The 19889-nt window shown below is 37.4% G+C and overlaps 1 protein-coding gene across 2 annotated transcripts in view; it reads left to right on the top strand.

The window, feature by feature from the left end:
• Rgs13 (regulator of G protein signaling 13) overlaps positions 1-19889 on the top strand; it is a 34747-nt gene that overhangs the window by 8424 nt on the left and 6434 nt on the right. For both annotated transcript variants that reach the window (XM_021174586.1, XM_021174593.2), the window contains exon 4: positions 944-1005. In XM_021174586.1, the coding sequence (XP_021030245.1) occupies positions 944-1005 (62 nt within the window). The remainder of the gene's footprint in view (positions 1-943; positions 1006-19889) is intronic.

Here is a 19889-nt window from a genome sequence, read left to right as displayed (position 1 = left end):
ACTAATATTGTTCCAGGTTCTGGACCACTTAACTTCTTTAAGCTTTTGTTATGTTCATAACCAGTTAATGCTGACACTCAGTCTTAAAGAATCAACATTCAGGCTGACTCTACCATGCAGCAAGGAGGCCTAGGTGGTATCTTCAGTTTTCTTATACCAGTGCAAAAGGTGAGATGACACACAGGAAGGAGCTGGATGCTGATGATTATATTCGAGATCCAGATATTGGAAAATAAAGTTATTTCATGTAAGAAAGCAAGATCCCTTACCAGTCACCTCATGAATCTTACCAACAGAAACTGAAATGAAGCATTCAAGCCAACACCTTCAAGGACAGCTTTGTTCATTCTGTTAGGTCCAATGTCATCTGACCTTCAAAATTCAATACCTAAGTACCTACACATCAAATAAGAAGCTGCCATATAAGTCTGACCACATGTAGTTTTCATGGGGGAAAAATAAAAAGTACTCTGAATTGTTTAGATTAACTAAATAAGTTCTGAAAGGCCCCTTGTAGAATTTCACACTGTCACCAAGATGTTCTATGTATGATTAATTTGTAATTATAAGTTAAAGACTAAGATCATGGTAATCACATATAAAATGGGTACAAGGAGAACATAGACATGGAAACTAGGCATGGAAAATATAATTTCTTGGTTGAAAACACAAACATATATATAACAAAAGCTACATCTATCACAATTCTGACAGGAAATAGGAAATGAGATTATACAACTATCTTTAATATTTATTTTATAATCTCAAGTATATACCTCTTATAGTTTTAACAGTTTAAAATTCAGTGAAAAGTAAAACATAAAAGGTCAAAGGATAATGAGCAATGTAAATGATATTCTTCTCAATATAGCCTAAGTTTATTTCGTTCAGCAAAACTTTGATAGTTATTTAGCCCAATCAGTGCTTTTGTTTCTTTTCAAAGCCTTACTTTGGATGAAGTTTTAAAATGGGCCCAATCTTTGGAAAGTCTGATGGCTACAAAATGTGAGTATGATGTTCACGTCATCTTTTAATGAGTGGCCTGTTTCACGTTCATAGCTGTGGGGGAGGGGTACCAGATGACAAGTGTGGCTCTGCTCGCTGCCTTCTAAATGGCAACTGACACAGTTAAAAAAGGAAAACCTGAAAATAGTTTGTCATGCCAACCACTGTTATTTTCTTTGGTGTTAATTAAAACAAGATTAGTCACTGTGGGTCTCTATTCTTCACAAGTATATGTATAAAACCCATTGGGAATATGCTGAAATAGTAACACATACTGAAATATACTGCCTTCCCATAACTTGCTAAAGTTAGTGCTTGGAAACTATTTTTTTTAAAGTTGCTGTTCTAAGTGCTGTCAAAACTAACAACCATTCGAGCCTCATTCTAAAACTGTGTGAAGCTCTTCAGTCTTTAATTCCAGTGGTTCGGTACAGGTATAATGGCGCCAACATCGGAGTCTAAGCAATACAAAGGAAAAGTCATAACTATGTAGGTGAAAACATAACTTTAGAAGCTCAATGCAGTTAATATAAAGAATGAGGGGTACTCAGGATAACTGCCTATTATATTTGGAACAAAAAATGGTAGATGGTAGAAAATGATAATAACAAGAAGACAAGTTTTAAAAAGTAGAGGGAACTCAAAATGCCACTGAACTTAGTTCCTTTCTCATAGTGTTATCATCCCTATTAACTATCTGCTAATTTTTATTTATGAACTTACCTCTTTATTAGGGACTTTCCCATGTGAGGCTCTCCGTGAATAATGAATTGTTCAGATCTCCTGACTGTGAACAAGAGATAGCTGTAGTATTATGGTACTTAAATTAGTGGGTGCGCAGGGTTATTCTAGACAGTACATCCTGTCACTTCTGGGGACCTCTATGTTCCTAGGACACTACCTACTCTCAAAGCCTCAGGAACATTCTTTAATACAACATCTGTTATTTCTGACTCACAAGGCAATGGTGGGAGAGTTGAAATTTAGACTCCTGGCTTTTTCTATTTGAGTTCCTTAGTCCCTCTAACTCAGACTCTGAGGCTCTGCTCCTCATGTTCTACATCTCCAGATCTGGGGTACCACCTAATCACCTATCTTGAGTTATAAGCCACTCCATTGAAAATGTGTGTGTCATAATTTCTTTCTTTCATTCATTTGAAAAGGTTGAGCTATGCCTTTTACTTACCAAGTGTTATTCATAGTTCTCTGACATAACTTACCAGCATGGTCATGAATCTTTGCACTAAAATTTGGGTCACTTAAATGGAAGAAAAGAAACTTGCCTGTTAGGTCAGTTGTATTGATTCTTTCCCAAACAGTTTTAATATCAGCTCTAACACATGTTCACAGCATTGCCGGGTTAATCTCACTTTCAGAGTTACAGACATCTCTTTTGTAAAGTGATAATAATATCATCTCTCTATTCAGCACTATTGTACAGGTTGAACATAAAAGGCATAGTTCAATGCATGGAACCCCTTGAGTGCAAAACTAATTGCCATTTCCTCTTATTAGTAATAATGTACACTTCTGTGAGTACAATTATTTTTTCCTCTTTTTTCTACCAAAAGACCAAACTCTTAGTATTCAGGATCCACGATACCCTAACCCAATTTGTTTTCTGAAATTTATCTCTAGATAAGTTGCTTATGAGACACAACTTACACCAATGTGGCAACTGTTCCATCTCTTACTTACACATCAGTAACTCTCCTGCTACAGGCTTTTGCTCATTGTCCATTTTGTTCTCACCCAATCCTGCACACCCTTAAAAATTAAAATTCAAGTTCCACCTTTTTATGAAATGATTTAGAAATATTCTTCTGTTCTATTTTGTTAGTACATTAATTATTCCTCTTTTAATTATAACTAGTTGGGGTAATGAATTTATTTCCAAAGGCACTTGCTCAAAAAATTGTGAAACTCTTTAAAGAATAGATGTTGTTTATGTATTTCACATTCCACTGAGAGACTAAAAGTGTCATTTGTACCTAGTAGGCATGTACTATTGTTCAATGAAAGATAAATATTAGTAAGGAAGGAGAAATATATCAAACTATATTTATTATGTCAATGTATGTGCCAGTGATGAAAACCTGACAAAATAGATGGACTAAATAGAGTTAATCATTTGATATAAATATCAATTGGGCACTTGCTTAGCTAGATTCGGTAATTTAGAGATATAGTATCATAAGAATAAGCAAAGTTTACAAAAAAGGTGAGGGCAAGAAAGCATCACACTGTTCTTAATAAAGAAAAACAAGGAAGAAGAAAAAAGAAAAGGAGAAAATGAGGGGAGGAGAGGAAGAGGGGGAAGAGGAAAAAGAAGAGGTGAAGGGAGAGGAGGAGGAGAAGGAGGAGGAAAAGAAAGGGGTAGATGGTAAAGAAGGATGAGGAGGATGAGGAAGAAGAGTAGAAAAAAATCCAAGTTGACAGATCTATGTCAAAATCAGATGTTAATTCACAATTAAAAATGTTTGTAACCCTAGCATAGAGGAATGCTAGGGCAATGAGGTAGGTAGGGAGCGCCCTCAGAGAAACAGGAGGGATGGGGAGAGGATAGGGGTTTTAACTAGGAAGGTGGATAACATTTGAAATGTAAATAAAAAAATACCAATAAAATAAATTTTTTAAAAAAAAGAATATTTGTAACCTAGATACATTCCAGATGTTATAGGATGATATACTGCTGGCAAACAAGTTTTCAAAGCATTGAAGATACTTTTGAAAAACAATGTGTGCATTTTCACTTAGGGAGTAGATACTAAGCCTGTTTAGTTATTAGGCAGCGTGCTTATGGACCTATCACACATAAATTTCACAGGAAACAAAAGTTATTTTCTAAAATCTAAAAGTTCTTTAAAAATAATGAAAGAATCATCATTTATGGTAGACTATGGAAAGATAGAAAATAGTGATTACACCAATTTTTAAAGCAACACAAATGGAATTCCAAAAATGATATCATTTGAGCAAAAGCCTTTCCTAAGGCTACATAAAAGGTTGAATGGCAGTAGTTTAAATACAATAAATTATTTAAGAACTAAGGCTGGCCGGGCGTGGTGGTGCAAGCCTTTAATCCCAGCACTCGGGAGGCAGAGGCAGGCAGATTTCTGAGTTCGAGGCCAGCCTGGTCTACAAAGTGAGTTCCAGGACAGCCAGGGCTATACAGAGAAACCCTGTCTCAAAAAACAAAAAACAAAAAACAAAAAAAAAAAAAAGGAACTAAGGCTGGTATAGATAAACGGTGTCTTTTAAATGGAGAAATGCAGTGTATTGCTTCCTTGGTGTTTGATGTGAAAGTGTCATTTAAAAATCATCCATAGTGAATGAAGCAGGAAACGCTCTATTCTTTTTAAAAAGTCTACAGGTGACGGAAAATTCTTTATCTTTTCAAATATCTAAATATTTAGAAATTACTTTTTATAAGTGGCAAGAATATAAATGTGTCAGGAAAAAAAACCTTTTCATCTATCCAACAAAATATTGAAAAATTATCTAAGATTTTCCCTCAAATCATAGGAATCCAGATTATGTTACTAAAATCAAAACTGCTATCAAGGCATCAGACTTCACAACATGAATATGAGAAAAGTAGTTCTGTAGGTGTTTTTGGTAACTGAACACTAAATGAGATAAGCAAAAGCAAAAAAAGATACAGAAAGATACATTTGAAACTGTAGAAGACCACAATCACTTAAGTCTAAGAAGTCTTCAAAGGAGAAAGGTCAAAACTTTTAAAATAGTCAGAATCTATAATGCCAGAAAATACATAACCAATTTTCTTTTTCTCTATTTTAGTGACAGATGCTTTATTACCTATTTCTTCTTTTGGGTAAATTATAATATAGTTAGGTCATTTTCTCTTCCCTTTCTTCCTCAAAGCCATATTACCTGCCCCCTTTATTTCTTTCAAATTCAGGATCTCTTTCTTTTTAATAATTGTTGTTATATACACACACATATTCCTGAGCTCTTGAATGCAAACTGTTCAATTTGTACAGTGAAACCTGTGTATATGTCTGTGTATATGCCAATTTGTTTGTTATTCCTTGGGGAAGGATATTTCTCCACCATTCCACATTCTTTGTTGCCTGTAGTTCTTCGCCTAGAGATGAAGACACATAGACTTTTCTTCATTCACTTTGGCATGTCTGTTGTCATCACTTTTTCAGCAATCATAGGATGATACTTTTTGGATGTAGCTTCTGAAATCCCTAGGAGACCCAAAAATCACTGCAAACTCACTGTTTCTCTAGCTCTTACAATCTTTCTGCCCCTCTTTTGTTTTGTTTTGTTTTTTTAATCATGCTTTTTATTTTAAATTTAAAAGTTTGATGCTAAGGAAGTCTCTGAGTGTGGGAGGAGCAGCTACTGGTGCTTCTGCTTTGGATTTGCATGGAAAAAATTATGAGCTTCTTAGAATGGCAATAGAAACAGATATAGAAAAGATAGAAACCTCTATTTCCCATTTACAAGACTCTCTAACCTCCTTGTCTGAGGTAGTCCTTCAAAACAGGAGAGGACTTGATCTTTTATTCCTTCAACAAGGAGGACTATGTACAGCCCTCCATGAAGAATGTTACTTTTACATCGATCATTCAGGAATAGTAAAAGACTCAATCGCTAAAGTTCGAGAAGACTCATCAAAAGGAAAAGAGAAAAAGGACAGAATCAGGGATGGTTTGAATCCTGGTTCTCAACTTCCCCATGGCTTACAACTTTAATTTCTGCACTGCTTGGACCATTAACTATAATCTTGTTGCTTTTAACTTTTGGACCTTGTATCTTTTTTTTTAATTTATTTTTTTAATTAGGTATTTTCTTCATTTACATTTCAAATGCTATCCCAAAAGTCCCCCAGACCCTCCCCCTGCCACTCCCCAACCACCCACTCCCACTTCTTGGCCCTGTCTGCCCCTCTTTTGAAATGATATCTGAGCCTTAAGTGTGGCAATTGCACTGTCCACGAGAACTGGGCTCCAGAACTATGTATTTAGATTGGTTGTGGTTTCTACAGTGGTATCTGCCTGTTCCAAAGAGAAGTTTCCATGAGGAGGGCTGAGGAATATGCTTAATCTGTGGGTATAAGTGCAAATATTTACAATGTAGATACAGAGTATGGTGGTTTAATAAAGTAGCATTCTTCATTAGCCCTGGATAACTGGCTAGACTCCCGTACCAGGCATGATTCACTTTTATTATGTGGGTATTAAGTTCAATTAGAAAGCTATTGGATATATTGCCACGATATGCATCCCACTACTGCACCCTTAGAATTGCCATGCTGTACTGCTCATTGTTGTGGTTCATAGATGACATAGCTAAGTAATACTATTGGGTGTGTCCCTCTTATGGAAGCTTCATGGTGCCTTCTTGTACCATGAAAGCCTGTCCTCAGGGAGGTCCTGTGTCTGTAGTTCATAGTGTCTTCAGCAACCTACTTTCTACCTCTGGGAACCAACTAATTTTCCAAAGATAACAACAGAAGATATTTTCTGATATATCTTGTTTTATGCAAATAAAAAGACCACTTAGATGACTCAAGCAATCCTACCACGTATGTGGAAGACAACATGAGGATGGAGAGGAAATGAAAGAAGTATATATACTCAGACCATGTATTCCACTTAAACAGAGGAGACAAGGAACAAGAAAACAAATGCATAGATAATTCCATAAAGTTTTAAGTGCTTTGAAAAAATAAAAATCAAGTGATGTGGAAAGAAGGTGCAAGGCTACAATAATTCAACTGAGAATTGTTAACAGGAAATAAAAGCTGTTAGAAGGCGTAGAACTGCCAGAATCTCTGAGAGAGAATAAAACTGTCAGAAGGGATAAGATTTGAGCAAAGTGATTAGTCATAAGAAGCAGACATCTGTGCTGAGGTCTTTGGATATGAACCCAAGGAACACATATCTAAATGGTCCAAAGATGTGAGAGTGGTGCCTGAAAATAACTGAAACACATTTAATATTTCAGCTGCCTAAGACCTTATGAGGCCATGTGAATCACCTCACCCTGAATATTAACCAAAATTTTTATAAGCAAGTAAATATATTTTTAAAAGATCCCCCAGGTTTTTCTGAAGAAAAACAAAAGGAAACTAGTTATAAAGATAATGCAACAAGCCAGCCTAAGACCAGAACTCAGGAGAAAAGACAAACTTGAAAATTATTAGCATTGAGAGCCAAGGATTACTAGAAGAGTTAAGATAAAAAGGAAAAAAAAAGAGATGGTGCTTGGGAACAAGGTGATACTTCAGAGTTCAGGAAGGAAAACAGTGAATACAAAGAAACATCAGGCAAATTAAAGATGAACAAAGGTAGTATGTTAGCATATAAGCCAAATGATAAAGTTCTTTCAGGAAAGTGCCATGAACTGTGCTGAAGACTGGAAAGAAATCAGAGCCCATTTTTATAGCTAAACAGAAGCATTTACAAGGGCATGATGGAAACAGGTAGAATATATAAAGTAATTTACGTAAATTTTGATGTAAAAATAAAATAAAAGAACAGATTGGAAGGTGGCTGGCTAGAAAGTCTTTGTGTGTTTCTCTGTAATAAACTATGCTACAGTCAAACTGTGAAAATTAGAAAAACTAAATTCCATAAATTAAAGAAGTCTGGCTCTAAAGATCAGTAACAGAGCCTTGGCATATCATACATGAGTCTATAAATATACTTCCCAGCACCGTTTGGTGTGTGTGTGTGTGTGTGTGTGTGCACGCATGTGCATTTGTGTGTGTGTATATGTGTGTGTATTTGTGCTTACGCACGTGCACGTGAAAGTATGTGTATATATGAATATAAGTGTGCATGTGTATGTGTGTGTATGTGTGTATGTATGTGTGTTAATTGTGTTTTTGTAAGCAAGTAAATAAATAAACAGTTCTTTCTTAAAGCAGCAAAAGAAAAGCAGCAAGTCATGTAAAAATAAGTCCCATCAGAATAACAGCAGATTTATCAGTAGTTATTTTACAGACAAGAGGAGGATGGCATTATATACTCAAAGCTGTAAAGAATAATTTTTCAATCAAAATATACCCAGAAAAGCTATCCCCCAAGGATTAAAGAGAAGTGAAAACTTTCCTAAAGAAAACAAAAACTCAAGAAATTTGTCAGCATTTTATCAGCTCTACAAGAGATGCCCAAGGGAGCAGTTTATAGAAATTGAAGGATGACTACCAATATACAAATGCACAAAACCTCAAAAAATGTGCAAAATAGTGCTAAAATATGGAGGTGAATGAGGAATCTAACTCTATTTGTACAAAGAAATCACCAAGGCACAAAAATGAACAAGAAAGGTGGGAACAAAAAAGGATACACAAAACCAGAAAAAAATGACAGTACTGACTATTCATTGTTAATAATGTTAAATATTGCACTGGCAGTTCTTCTTTCTTTTTTTTTTTTTTATTTTATTAGATAGTTTCTCCAATTACATTTCAAATGTTATCCCCTTTCCTGGTTTCCCCTCTGAAAACCCCTTCCCCTTAACCCCTTCCCTCTCCCCCTGCTCACCAACCCACCCACTCCCACTTCCTGTCCCTGGCATTCCCCTACACTGGAGCATGGAGCCTTCACAGGACGAAAGGCCTCTTCTCCCATTGATAACCGACTAGGCCATCCTCTGCTGCATATGTAGCTGGAGCCATGAGTCCCACCATGTGTACTCTTTAGTTGTTGGTTTAGTCCCTGGGAGCTCTGTGAATACTGCTTAGTTCATATTGTTGTTCCTCCTATGGAGCTGTAAACCCCTTCAACTCCTTTGGTCCTTTCTCCAGCTCCTTCAATGGGGACCCTGTACTCAGTCCAATGGATAGCTGTGAGCATCCACTTCTGTATTTGACAGGCACTGGCAGAGCCTCTCAGGGGACAGCTATACCAGGCTCCTGCCAGCAAGCACTTGTTGGCATCTACAATAGTGTCTGGGTTTGGATGGATCCCCAGGTGGCACAGTCTGGATGGTCATTCCTTCAGTCTCTAGTCCACACTTTATATCTGTAACTCCTTCCATGGGTATTTTGTTCCCACTTCTAGGAAGGATCGAAGTATCCACACTTTGGTCTTCCTTTTTCTTGAGTTTCATGTGGTTTGTGAATTGTATCTTGAGTATTTCAAGCTTCTGTCTGCATGCACAACATAGCATCAGTAATAGGATCAGGTTTTGGCACCCAGCCCCCATGAGATGGGTCCCAATTTGGGCCGATTAGTGGTCAGCCATTTGTTCAGTCTCTGCTCCACTTTTGTCCCTACATTTCTTTTAGGCAGAAACAATTTGGGGTAGAAATATTTGAAGGCATGTTGGTGTCCCCATTCCTCCTCTAGGGGCTCTGTATAGCTATTGGTGGTGGTCTCTTCAGATTCCATCTCCTCACTGTTGGGCATTTCAAATAAGGTATCCACATTGAGTCCCGGGAGCCTCCCCAATCCCAGGACTCTAGGACTTTCTAGAGATTCCCTGATTCCCAGCAGCTACATACTTCCATTCATTGTCATGGCCCTCTGAACTCCTCTCCTATCTCCCCCTCCCATACCTAATTTTGCCCCATTTGCCCCTCTCCCTCCTGTCTCCCACTCAGGTCCCTCCTTCTGCCTCCCATGATTATTTCATTCCCTCTTCTAAATGGAATGTATCATGGGTATTCTGTACTTTTTGGCTAATATCCATTTATCAGTGAGTACATATCATGAATTTTTTTGGTTCTGTGTTACCTCAGTCAGGATGATTTTCTAGTTCCATTCATTTGCCTGCAAAATGATATCCTTGTTTTTAATAGCTGAGTAGTATTTCATTGTATAAATGAATCACATTTTCTATAGCCATTCTTCATTTGAGAGACATCTGGGTTGCTTACATTTTCTGTCTATAACATATAATGTTGCTATGAACATAGTGGAGCATGTGTGCTTGTGATATTTTGGAGTATCTTTTGGGTCTATATCCAGGAGCAGTATATCTGGGTCTTCAGGTAGAACCATTTTCAATATAGGAACCATCATATAGATTTCCAGATTGGTTGTACCAGTTTTTAATCCCATCTGCCATGGAGGAGTACTCCCCTGTGGGACTCCAATGTAAGAGTTAGGGGAAGGATTGAATGAAACCAAAGGGATTTCAACCCCATAAGAAAACCTACAGTGTCAACTAACCTGAAAACTTGGATACTCCCAGAGACTAAGTCACCAACCAAAGAGCATACATGGGCTGGTCAGAGTCCCTAGCACATATGTAGCAGAGGCCTGCCTTGTCTGACTTCAGTGGGAGAAGATGCACCTCATTCTGTAGAGATTTGATGTCCCAAGGAGGGGGAATGCTCATGGGGTCATTCTCTCAGAGGTGCAGGGGAGGAAGGATGGATGAAAAACTCTTCAAGCGGAGTCCAGAAAGGGGGAGCAACATTTGGAATGTAAATAAATAATACAATTAATAATATTAAAAACCTTGAAATTATAACATTTCACTTCTCTTATCACAGTGGAGTAAAACTAGATACCTATAACATTTGGCATTTTGGAAATTGTATAAATAGATGCATAGAAACTTTTATAAAGCTCCTTTTCAAATTATCAACTATATTTCACATAATTAAATAAAAACACTTCTAGAATTTCTATGGAACCATAAAGGACCCAAATTATCAAATCAATCAGGAACAAAAAGGAAATAAACAAAAGGCAAATCATTATAACACCAGACTCAAAACATACTTCAGAGGGATTCCTTGCATCCAAAACAAAGACGGACTGGTATAAAGAACAGTTCAGAATCTTATAGAACAGAATGGAACATTTTAGAAATAAATTGGTTCTTCTCAGGAAATTTAATAACAGATATCTAAATGCAGAAGAAAATTGAACAACCTCTCTCTCTCTCTCTCTCTCTCTCTCTCTCTCTCTCTCTTACCCACCCACCCACTCACACACATACCATCACCATCACCATCATCATCATGTACAAATAACAACTCAAAGTAGACCAAGACATGAGTGTAACTCAACCATAAAAGTACTAGAACAAGACATAGGAAAAATACTTTTGAATTTTGATATAAACAAAAATGTATGGGTAGACCCCATATACACACAGATTAAAAAAGAAAGAGAGAAAGAAAAAAATGATGAACAGGATTATATCAATCTGAATGGCTTCAATACAGCCAAAGGAACAGGAAAGAAAGTAAAAATGCATCCTAAAGGATGGGATAAATACTTACAAACGATTCGTTCAAACAGGGATTGATTTCCAGGATATACAAGAGATTAAAACAATTCAGCACTAAAACAGTAATAACAACACCAGCAATCCAACTTAAAATTGATAAAATTTGTGTAGAAATTTCCCAGAATAGAATGCACAAATCATTAGCCATGATATGAAAAAGGCTAACCATCACTACATATCAAGAGGATGCAAATCAAATGATAATGGACTATTATCATACACGTTATCACTGTAACCACTACCAAAGGACAATAAATAAAAGGTCCTAGCAAGAATCTGAAGACAGGGAACTGCTTGTACATGATTGATGGTAGTATAGATTAATTCAAACATGTCTAGGGATTCAAAAACAAAAGCAAAAAATACAAAATAAAACTACCCTATGATCTGGTATTCTCACTATTATCTACACAGCCAAAGCAGTTAACATGTGAATGTGAAAAAACCATCGGTACTTGAACTTTTTCACACTATTCTCAGTCAGCCAGATGTGGAATCAACACTAGTATCAAGGTGCTTAAATTGTTAAAGAAAATATGGCTGACATATATATGTGAACATAGTCATGATAAAATATTTTAATCATAAAATAATAAAATTTTGTTGGTTGTGGGGACACAGGTGCATCTGAAGATAATTATGAAAAAAGTCAAGTGGGTGTAAAAATATTTTTTATTCGACTGATTTAATCTCTAAAGCATACTGCCTCCATCTGCTAATCTAGGCCTACTCTTGGGAGCTTCTAGCCTCTGTACAAACTTACCTATGCCTAGAGTGTTTTCAGCCTCTGAGACTTACTGTGGAGTAAGCTCTTTCTTGTTCTTTCTGAACTCAGGCTGGATGATTCAACTCAGCTGTTCTGGCTCAAACTCCTCTCCAAGCTGATTGATTCAATCTTGCCTCTCTTTAGGTTTTTGACTAAATTTCGCTGCTTGACCTCAAACTATCTCTAGGAATCTGTTCTAATCTTCTGGCTCCTTCTTACTCTCTGGTTCATTCTATCTTTACCTGTGTCTAGCTTTTTCTTTCTTCCATCTGTCTCTGTAAAACTCTCCTGGTAAAACTTCCTCTCTCCCTCTCTGTACTGCTCTTTCTTAAGTAGCTTCCCTTTCCTCCTTCTTCTGGAGAAAGTTGGACAGATCCTGTTCTGTAAAATCTTCCTCTGATTCATGACTTACAATCCCAGTTTAGGTAAGGCAGAGACAGGTAGAGTGAGAGAGCCTGTGGACAGGCCAGCCTAGCCTACTTTGCCAGTTCCAGACTAGTAAGAGGCACACACACAAATGCAAATAACAGAGAGAGGAAAGAGGCATATGGTCAGGAGCAGGAAGGAGGTGTGGGGTCAATAATTGTTTTAATTGCAGTTGGGAAACGCATCAATATCCTCGTCTGATGATGACAGCTAACAGTGATGATGACAGACAGGAGAGGGAATAATGGGGTAAAAGCAACTAGGAGATGTAAAGTACTAAAGAGAGCAAAGGCAGAAGAGAACCTGGAAAAACTTTAGCCAGTACAAAAGGAGCCAAAATAATTCTTTGGGAAAATTCTAGGGCTATGGTATCGGAGAAATAGCAATTGACAACTGCACATTGTTGAGTGATATTTAAAATGATTGCAGAGATCATTTTAACTCAGAAAGCACAGCTGAGGGCTTTCCTGTGTCCTGCTCAGCTGCCCAGCACTGATATTCTAGATAGGTAGGAGTTCTGAATAAAAGCTAGCATTAGTCCTTTACTTTGAGTCAAAATTATACCTAAATTACTTTATACTCCCCCTTCTAATGTATCATAATTATAGGTAGATAATCATTTAGAGTACTGAATTTAACAGTGTAGAATTGGCAAGCTGAACAAGGCAATGAAATCTCTCCCTACTAATAAACCTGGTGAAGCATCTTTATTGGAGTAGTGGTACCGGGCTGACATGAGACGTGACTGGTGGATTTTGTTGCTCCCAATGTGCATTTTCTCAGCTCTCTGCATCTGTAAGAGATTTCCTGCCTCCCACTCGGGATTGGCAGCTTCCCACACTACCATTTATCCTAATGTCTGCTAACCATTGCTGTTGTCATGGTTACCTTCATCACACCTTATATTACTGTACAACTTTGCCTCAGCCCTTTCCATTTAGCACTTTTTTGTCTTCTCCAATTTCTCATGCACTTTTTCACCTGCCAAAGTGAGAAAAGAAATGGCCTTTTATAGACATTGTTGTTCAGCCAGCCCTTTCTTCCCCACTGTCAGAAAATGAAAAGCAATAATATACTATTATAATTGCTGGGTATTCAGTACCTCCTGCATCGGGAATGACTAGAGCCTATTTTACTTTTTAAAATGTATAAGAAGGTTATTAAAATATAAAAGCATAAAGGATACAGAAGCATAGATTATAAATGTTTTAACCACCAGGACCGGCCACTTAACAGTGAATAGGAACTCTAGATACAGTAGACAATAACCTGCAGTCCTGGTTCTCAAAGCTTCTCAGTTGAACAAAGGAAATCGATAAATATAATAGACCATAATATACTTCTTGGCATTATAGACTCTCTTTGTATTAAGTGTGGTTGTCAACTAACAAAATTTAAAGATAATAAAAAAGAAAGAAAAATTCTTAACTATAAAACACAGATTTTAATAAAAACCGAAGATGTGTTATAAAAGAGTACAGAAGTTCTAGTAGAATTATAAACTTTAGTGTGCTCAGTGATGTATATTGAGAGTACAAGAATTAAAAATTAGTTTGCACATACTTTAGCATGTATATGTTCAGCATGGCCACGTCTAACATGCCAAATTTAATGCACGATTAAGACTTGCCTTATGCAGAAAGCACAAAATCGGAAAAATAGGACACTATTCTGACTCAGTTCAAAAAATCTCACATGTTCCTTCCCATCAAGCTAACTGTTACATGTCTGTTTGTGTGCCAATCTCAGTACTTTTTAAACAGCAATATAGAGATTATTAAAGGTACCATCCATATTTTTAAAGAAAAATACATATACAAAATATGGTATAAACTTATTTTTTTATCCTCTCAAATAATCAGTCCTGGTCTTTCCTTCATTGGCTCTTCTAAGCAGCATCAAGTCTCCTGAGCACCATCTCAAACTTCAAAATGGGCTATTTGGAGCAGTACTACCTAATTTAGGAAAAACATTTCACCTTGTAATTCATTTGTGGTATGAGTCACCAGAACTATAAACTCAGCAAATTGATTTTCCATTTAACATTTACTAAGATTCCTGAAATTTTTTTGCACAGATGTTGTTCTAGCTGCTTTCTTAGGTAGCTAGGATTTACACAAATGTCTGTAAAACAAATACGTATGCATAGTCATTCTGCACACTAGAGCATGTCTGAAACATTATACAGATTCCAATAGTCTAGGTAAGCTTTTGCAAAATTATGATGAAATAATAAGTACCATTAAAATCCAACTTGATTATAATAAAGGAGGGTTTCTTCTCATTCATCATATATGACAACTAAGGTCAGTTGCAACTCTGTCCCATGCCTTAATTCTGGCATTGGGATAAAAGCGTAGGTTTCTTCTAGATTTATTCACCTTGTGACGAGGGAAGAAAAGTGAAAGTCTTCTGTCTCCACCTTAAAATCCACTTTTGCATAACTTTCACAGACCCATGAAAACCACTCGCCAGTATACCGGTGAGTGGGACAAGGAAATATGGACCTCTTAAAAAAATAGAACTGAAAATAATGCCCTGTGCAAGAAAAAAACAAAAACCATGAAATCATTAAAATAAGAGATTGAGTTCATTTCTTTCCTAAATCACAAACAAAATCAGATAATAAGTGTTTTCATGTGGGGCAAAAAGGTAGCAGTGATAGCCATTTCCTATATTGCAGAGAGAAAGAATTAAAAACATTTAGAAGAACAATAAGAAGGCTGCATTGGGGATAACCAGCCTCCTACATCTCTCTGAGTTTCTTGTTTTCCAATTTGACTCTGATGAGTTTGTGTGTGTGTGTGTGTGTGTGTGTGTGTGTGTGTGTGTGTGTGTTATAAGTAACTAATTATTTTATCAGAACAATGTGTGGCTTTCACTCATACATTTTCTCCTTTAATTAAAAATTTTTGTATACTGATGATAATAGACTTTGATTCACCAGAATAAATTAATGAAGTTAAATCAATCCTCATAAAAAAAGAAAAGAAAAGAAAAGAATAGTAGGTCTACTGCAACAACTACCCACAGTGCATTTAACCTACAAGATACTGTAATGTGGAAAATAAAATAAAAAAATCAGTTCAGAAAAAGTTTCATTAGCAAGCATGTGGCTATGTCAGGAGTTATAAAACCATTACTCCAGCCCAGGAGGAAAAGATATTTTATTCATCTCTCATAAAAGGGAAGCTAAAGAAAGCAGGGATAGGTACAGGTAGATTCTGGAGTAAGAATTTAGAAACATTTTAGTACAAGTTTAAGATTAAAAATAAATACATGGCTAGCTAGTCTGATCCCCTGGAGACACCATACCCTGTGCCTGTCCAGAAGATCTGCTGCACTCAGAGAAATAAGTAAGAACCCTCTGGAAGTCCCACAGCTGCTGCTGGGAGCCCAGTACATTGACGACCCATCACCACCCAAAGCCACTCCTCTTCCCCCCCTCCAAATACCTTCCCTTTCTACTCTGTCCTTTTTGCTGGGGCACACTGCTAGCTAGTCTGCTCCCCTGGAAACCCCATAGCCTGAGCCAGCCCAAAAGATCTGCTGCACTCAGAGCATTGGGAAACAGAAACCATAGTCCATAGATCCTCCCCGCCTCCCCAACAGTCTGAAGGCCTCCCAGGACATAACAACCGAAACAAAAAAAATTTCAAAAAAAATCATCAGATCCTACTACAAAAGCCTATACTCAACAAAACTGGGAAATCTAGATGAAATGGATGGTTTTCTAGACAGATACCATATACCAAAGTTAAATCAAAAGCAGGTAAACTATCTAAACAGGCCCATATCCCAGAAGGAAATAGAAGTCATTAAAAACCTCACAACCAAAAAAAGAAAATCCCAGAGCCTGATGGATTTAATGCAGAATTCTACCAGACCTTCAAAAAAGACCTGATACCAATATTCCTCAAATTATTCCATAAAATAGAAACAGAAGGAACACCACCTAATACATTTTAAGAAGCAAGAATTACTCTGATACCTAAGCCACATAGGACTCAACCAAAAATGAGAACTTCAAACCAAACATGCTTATGAATATCGATGCAGAAATACTCAATAAAATTCTTTCAAGCTGAATTCAAGAACACATCAAAACCATCATTCACCCATGATCAAGTAGGCTTCATCCCAGGGATGCAAGGTTGGTTCAATATACGAAAATCCATGAACATAATCTACTATATAAACAAACTCAAAGAAAAAAAATCTAATGATCATCTCCATAGATGCAGAAAAAGCATTTGACAAAATACAACACCCCTTCANNTTAAAANTATTGGAGAGATCAGGAATTCAAGACCCATACCTAAACATAGTAAAAGCAATAAACAGCAAACTGACAGCCAATATCAAATTAAATGGAGAGATACTTGAAGCAATTTCACTAAAATCAGGGACAAGACAAGGATGCCCACTCTCCCCATATCTATTCAATAGAGTATTGGAAGTGCTGGCTAGAACAATAAGACAACAAAAAGAAATCAAAGGCATAGAAGTTGGTAAAGAAGAAATAAAGGTATCACTATTTGCACACTATTTGATAGTATACATAAGTGATCCCAAAAATGTCTACCAGAGAACTTCAGGTGATAAATAACTTTAGCAAAGTAGCTGGATATAAAATTCACTCAAATAAATTAGCAGCCTTCCTTTATACAAATGATAAACAGGCTGAAAAAGAAATTAGGGAAACAATTCCCTTTACAATAGCCACAAATAATATGAAACAACTTGGGGTAACTCTAACCAAACAAGTGAAAGATCTGTATGACAATAACTTTAAGTCTCTCTAGAAAGAAATCAAAGAAGATCTCCCATGCTGAAGGGATAGCAGAATTAGCATAGTAAAAATGGCCATTCTACCAAAGGCACTCTACAGATTCAGTGCAATCCTCATCAAAATTCCAGCACAATTCTTCAAAGTCATGGAAAGAGCAATTCTCAAATTCATATGGAAAAGGAAAAAAAAAAACAGAGTAGCTGGAGGAATCGCCATCCCTGACCTCAAGGTTCATTACAGAGCAATAGTGATAAAAACTGCATGGTACAAAGACAGACATGTTGATCAATGGAATAGAATTGAAGATCCAGAAATAAAATCACACAATTTCAGACACTTTGACAAAGAAGCCAAACAGTGGAGAAAACAAAGCATCTTCAACAAAAGGTGCTGGTCTAACTAGCTGTCTATATGTAAAAAAAAAAAAAAAAAAAAAAGAAAAAAAAGAAAGAAAGAAAGAAAGAAAGAAAGAAAGAAAGAAAGAAAGAAAGAAAGAAAGAAAGAAAAGAAATGAAAATAGACCCATATTTGTCACCTTTCACTAAGCTCAAGTTCAAGTGGATCAAGGACCTCAACATAAAACCAGATACACTAAATCTAATAGAAGAGAAAGTGGGAAAGAACCTTGATCTCATTAGCACAGGGGGAAATCTTCTAAACAGAACTCCAATGGCACACACTCGAAGATCAAGAATTGATAAATGGGACCTAAAGCTTCTGTAAGGCAAAACACAGCCAATGAGACAAATAAGCAACCTACAGATTGGGAAAAAGATCTTTACTAACCCCACATTCAATAGAGAGCTAATACCCAAAATATATAAAGAATTCAAGAAGCTAACTACCCAAAACACCAAACAACCCAATCAAAACATGGAGTATAGAACTAAACCGAGAATTCACAACAAAGGAATCTTGAATGGCTGAGAAACACCTAAGGAAATGTTCAGTCCTTAGTGATCAGAGAAATACAAATCCAAATGACCCTGAGATTCCACCTTACACCAATCAGAATGGCTAAAATTAAAGCCTCAGGTGACAGCACATGTTGGGGAGGATGGGGAGAAAGAAGAACACTACTCCATTGTTGGTGGGATTTCAAACTGGTACAACCACTCTGGAAATCAATCTGGAGGTTTCTCAGANAATTGGAAATAGATCTACCTGAAGACCCAGCAATACCACTCTTGGGAATACACCCAAAAGATGCCCCCACCATACCACAGAGGCACATGTTCATAGCAGTCTCGTTTGTGATAGATACCCAGAAGCTGGAAACAACCCAGATGTCCCAGGACAGAAGAATGGATACAGAAAATGTATTCCATTTACACAATGGAATACTACTCAGCTATTAAGAATGAGGACATCCTGAGTTTTTCAGGCAAATGGATAGAACTAAAAAATACCATCCTGAGTAAGGTAACTCAGACCCCAAAAGACATGCATGGTATGTACTCACTAATAAGTGGATATTAGCCAAAAAAAAAAAGTACAGAATACCCTAGATACACTCTACAGAACTCAAAAAGGTCAACAAACTGAAGGGAACAAGTGAGGATGTCTCAGTCCCACTTGTGAGGTAGAAGAAAGCAACCACAGGTGGGGAGAGAGGGAGGGACCTGGAAAGGAAAGGAGATGGAGGCTAGATGGGAACATGATCTGGTATTTGGTGAGGGGAAAGGACTGAAATCCTGAGTTCCAGCAGAAAGAATAGAAACCAAGCAACCACAGGAGGTAGGAGGTTGCGGTGGGGGGGACCCTCCAGAATGTATCAGAGACCTGGGAGGTGAGAGACTCTCAGGAGTCCTTAGATGAAATGCCCTACAGTGGGGAGAAAAAACTTGTAGAGCCCACCTCCAGCAGAAAGACAAGGCATCAAGTGAGGGATGGAGTTGCCCTCCCACAGTCAAAACTCTGTTCCTGTCTGAAAGAACTGCAAGGATGGAAATGAAGAAAAGCCTGAGGAAAAGAAGGTCCAGAGAAAGGCCCAAAGTGGGATCCAGCTCAAGGGGAGGCCCCAAGACCTGAGACTATTACTGAGGCTATGGAGTGCTCACAAAAAGGGATCTATCATGACTGCTCTCTGAAAGACCCAACAGCAGCTGAAAGAGTCAGATGCAGATATTTGCAATTGTCCAATGGACAGAAGCTGTTGACCCCTGTGGTTGAATTAGGAGAAAGCTGAAAGAAGATGAGAAGGAAGACAACCCTGTAGGAGGACCAGCAGTTTCGATTAACCTGGATCCTGGAGACCTCTCAGACACTGGAACACCAACCAGGCAGTATATACCAGCTGATACGAGGCCCACAACACATATACAGCAGAGGACTGTCGGGTCTCGATTTAGTCAGAGGTGATGCATCTAACCCTCAAGAGACTGGAGGCCCCAGAGAGTTTAAAGTTCTGGTGTGGTGGGGGTTGGGAGGTAGGGACATCCTCATGGAGACAGCAGGGCAGAGAGGAGGTATGTGATGTAGAACAGTTGGAGGGAATAAACTCTCAAGTTTTAACGAGAGAGAGACGGAGAGAGAGAGAGAGAGAGAGAGAGAGAGAGAGAGAGAGAGAGAGAGAGAGAGAAGAGAAGAGAAGAGAAGAGAAGAGAAGAGAAGAGAAGAGAAGAGAAGAGAAGAGAAGAGAAGAGAAGAGAAGAGAAGAGAAGAGAA

This window comes from Mus caroli, chromosome 1, assembly GCF_900094665.2.
Source record: "Mus caroli chromosome 1, CAROLI_EIJ_v1.1, whole genome shotgun sequence".
Taxonomy (NCBI): domain Eukaryota; kingdom Metazoa; phylum Chordata; class Mammalia; order Rodentia; family Muridae; genus Mus; species Mus caroli.
Note: the sequence above shows the minus strand (reverse complement) of the source record. Positions and strands in the feature narration are given on the sequence as shown.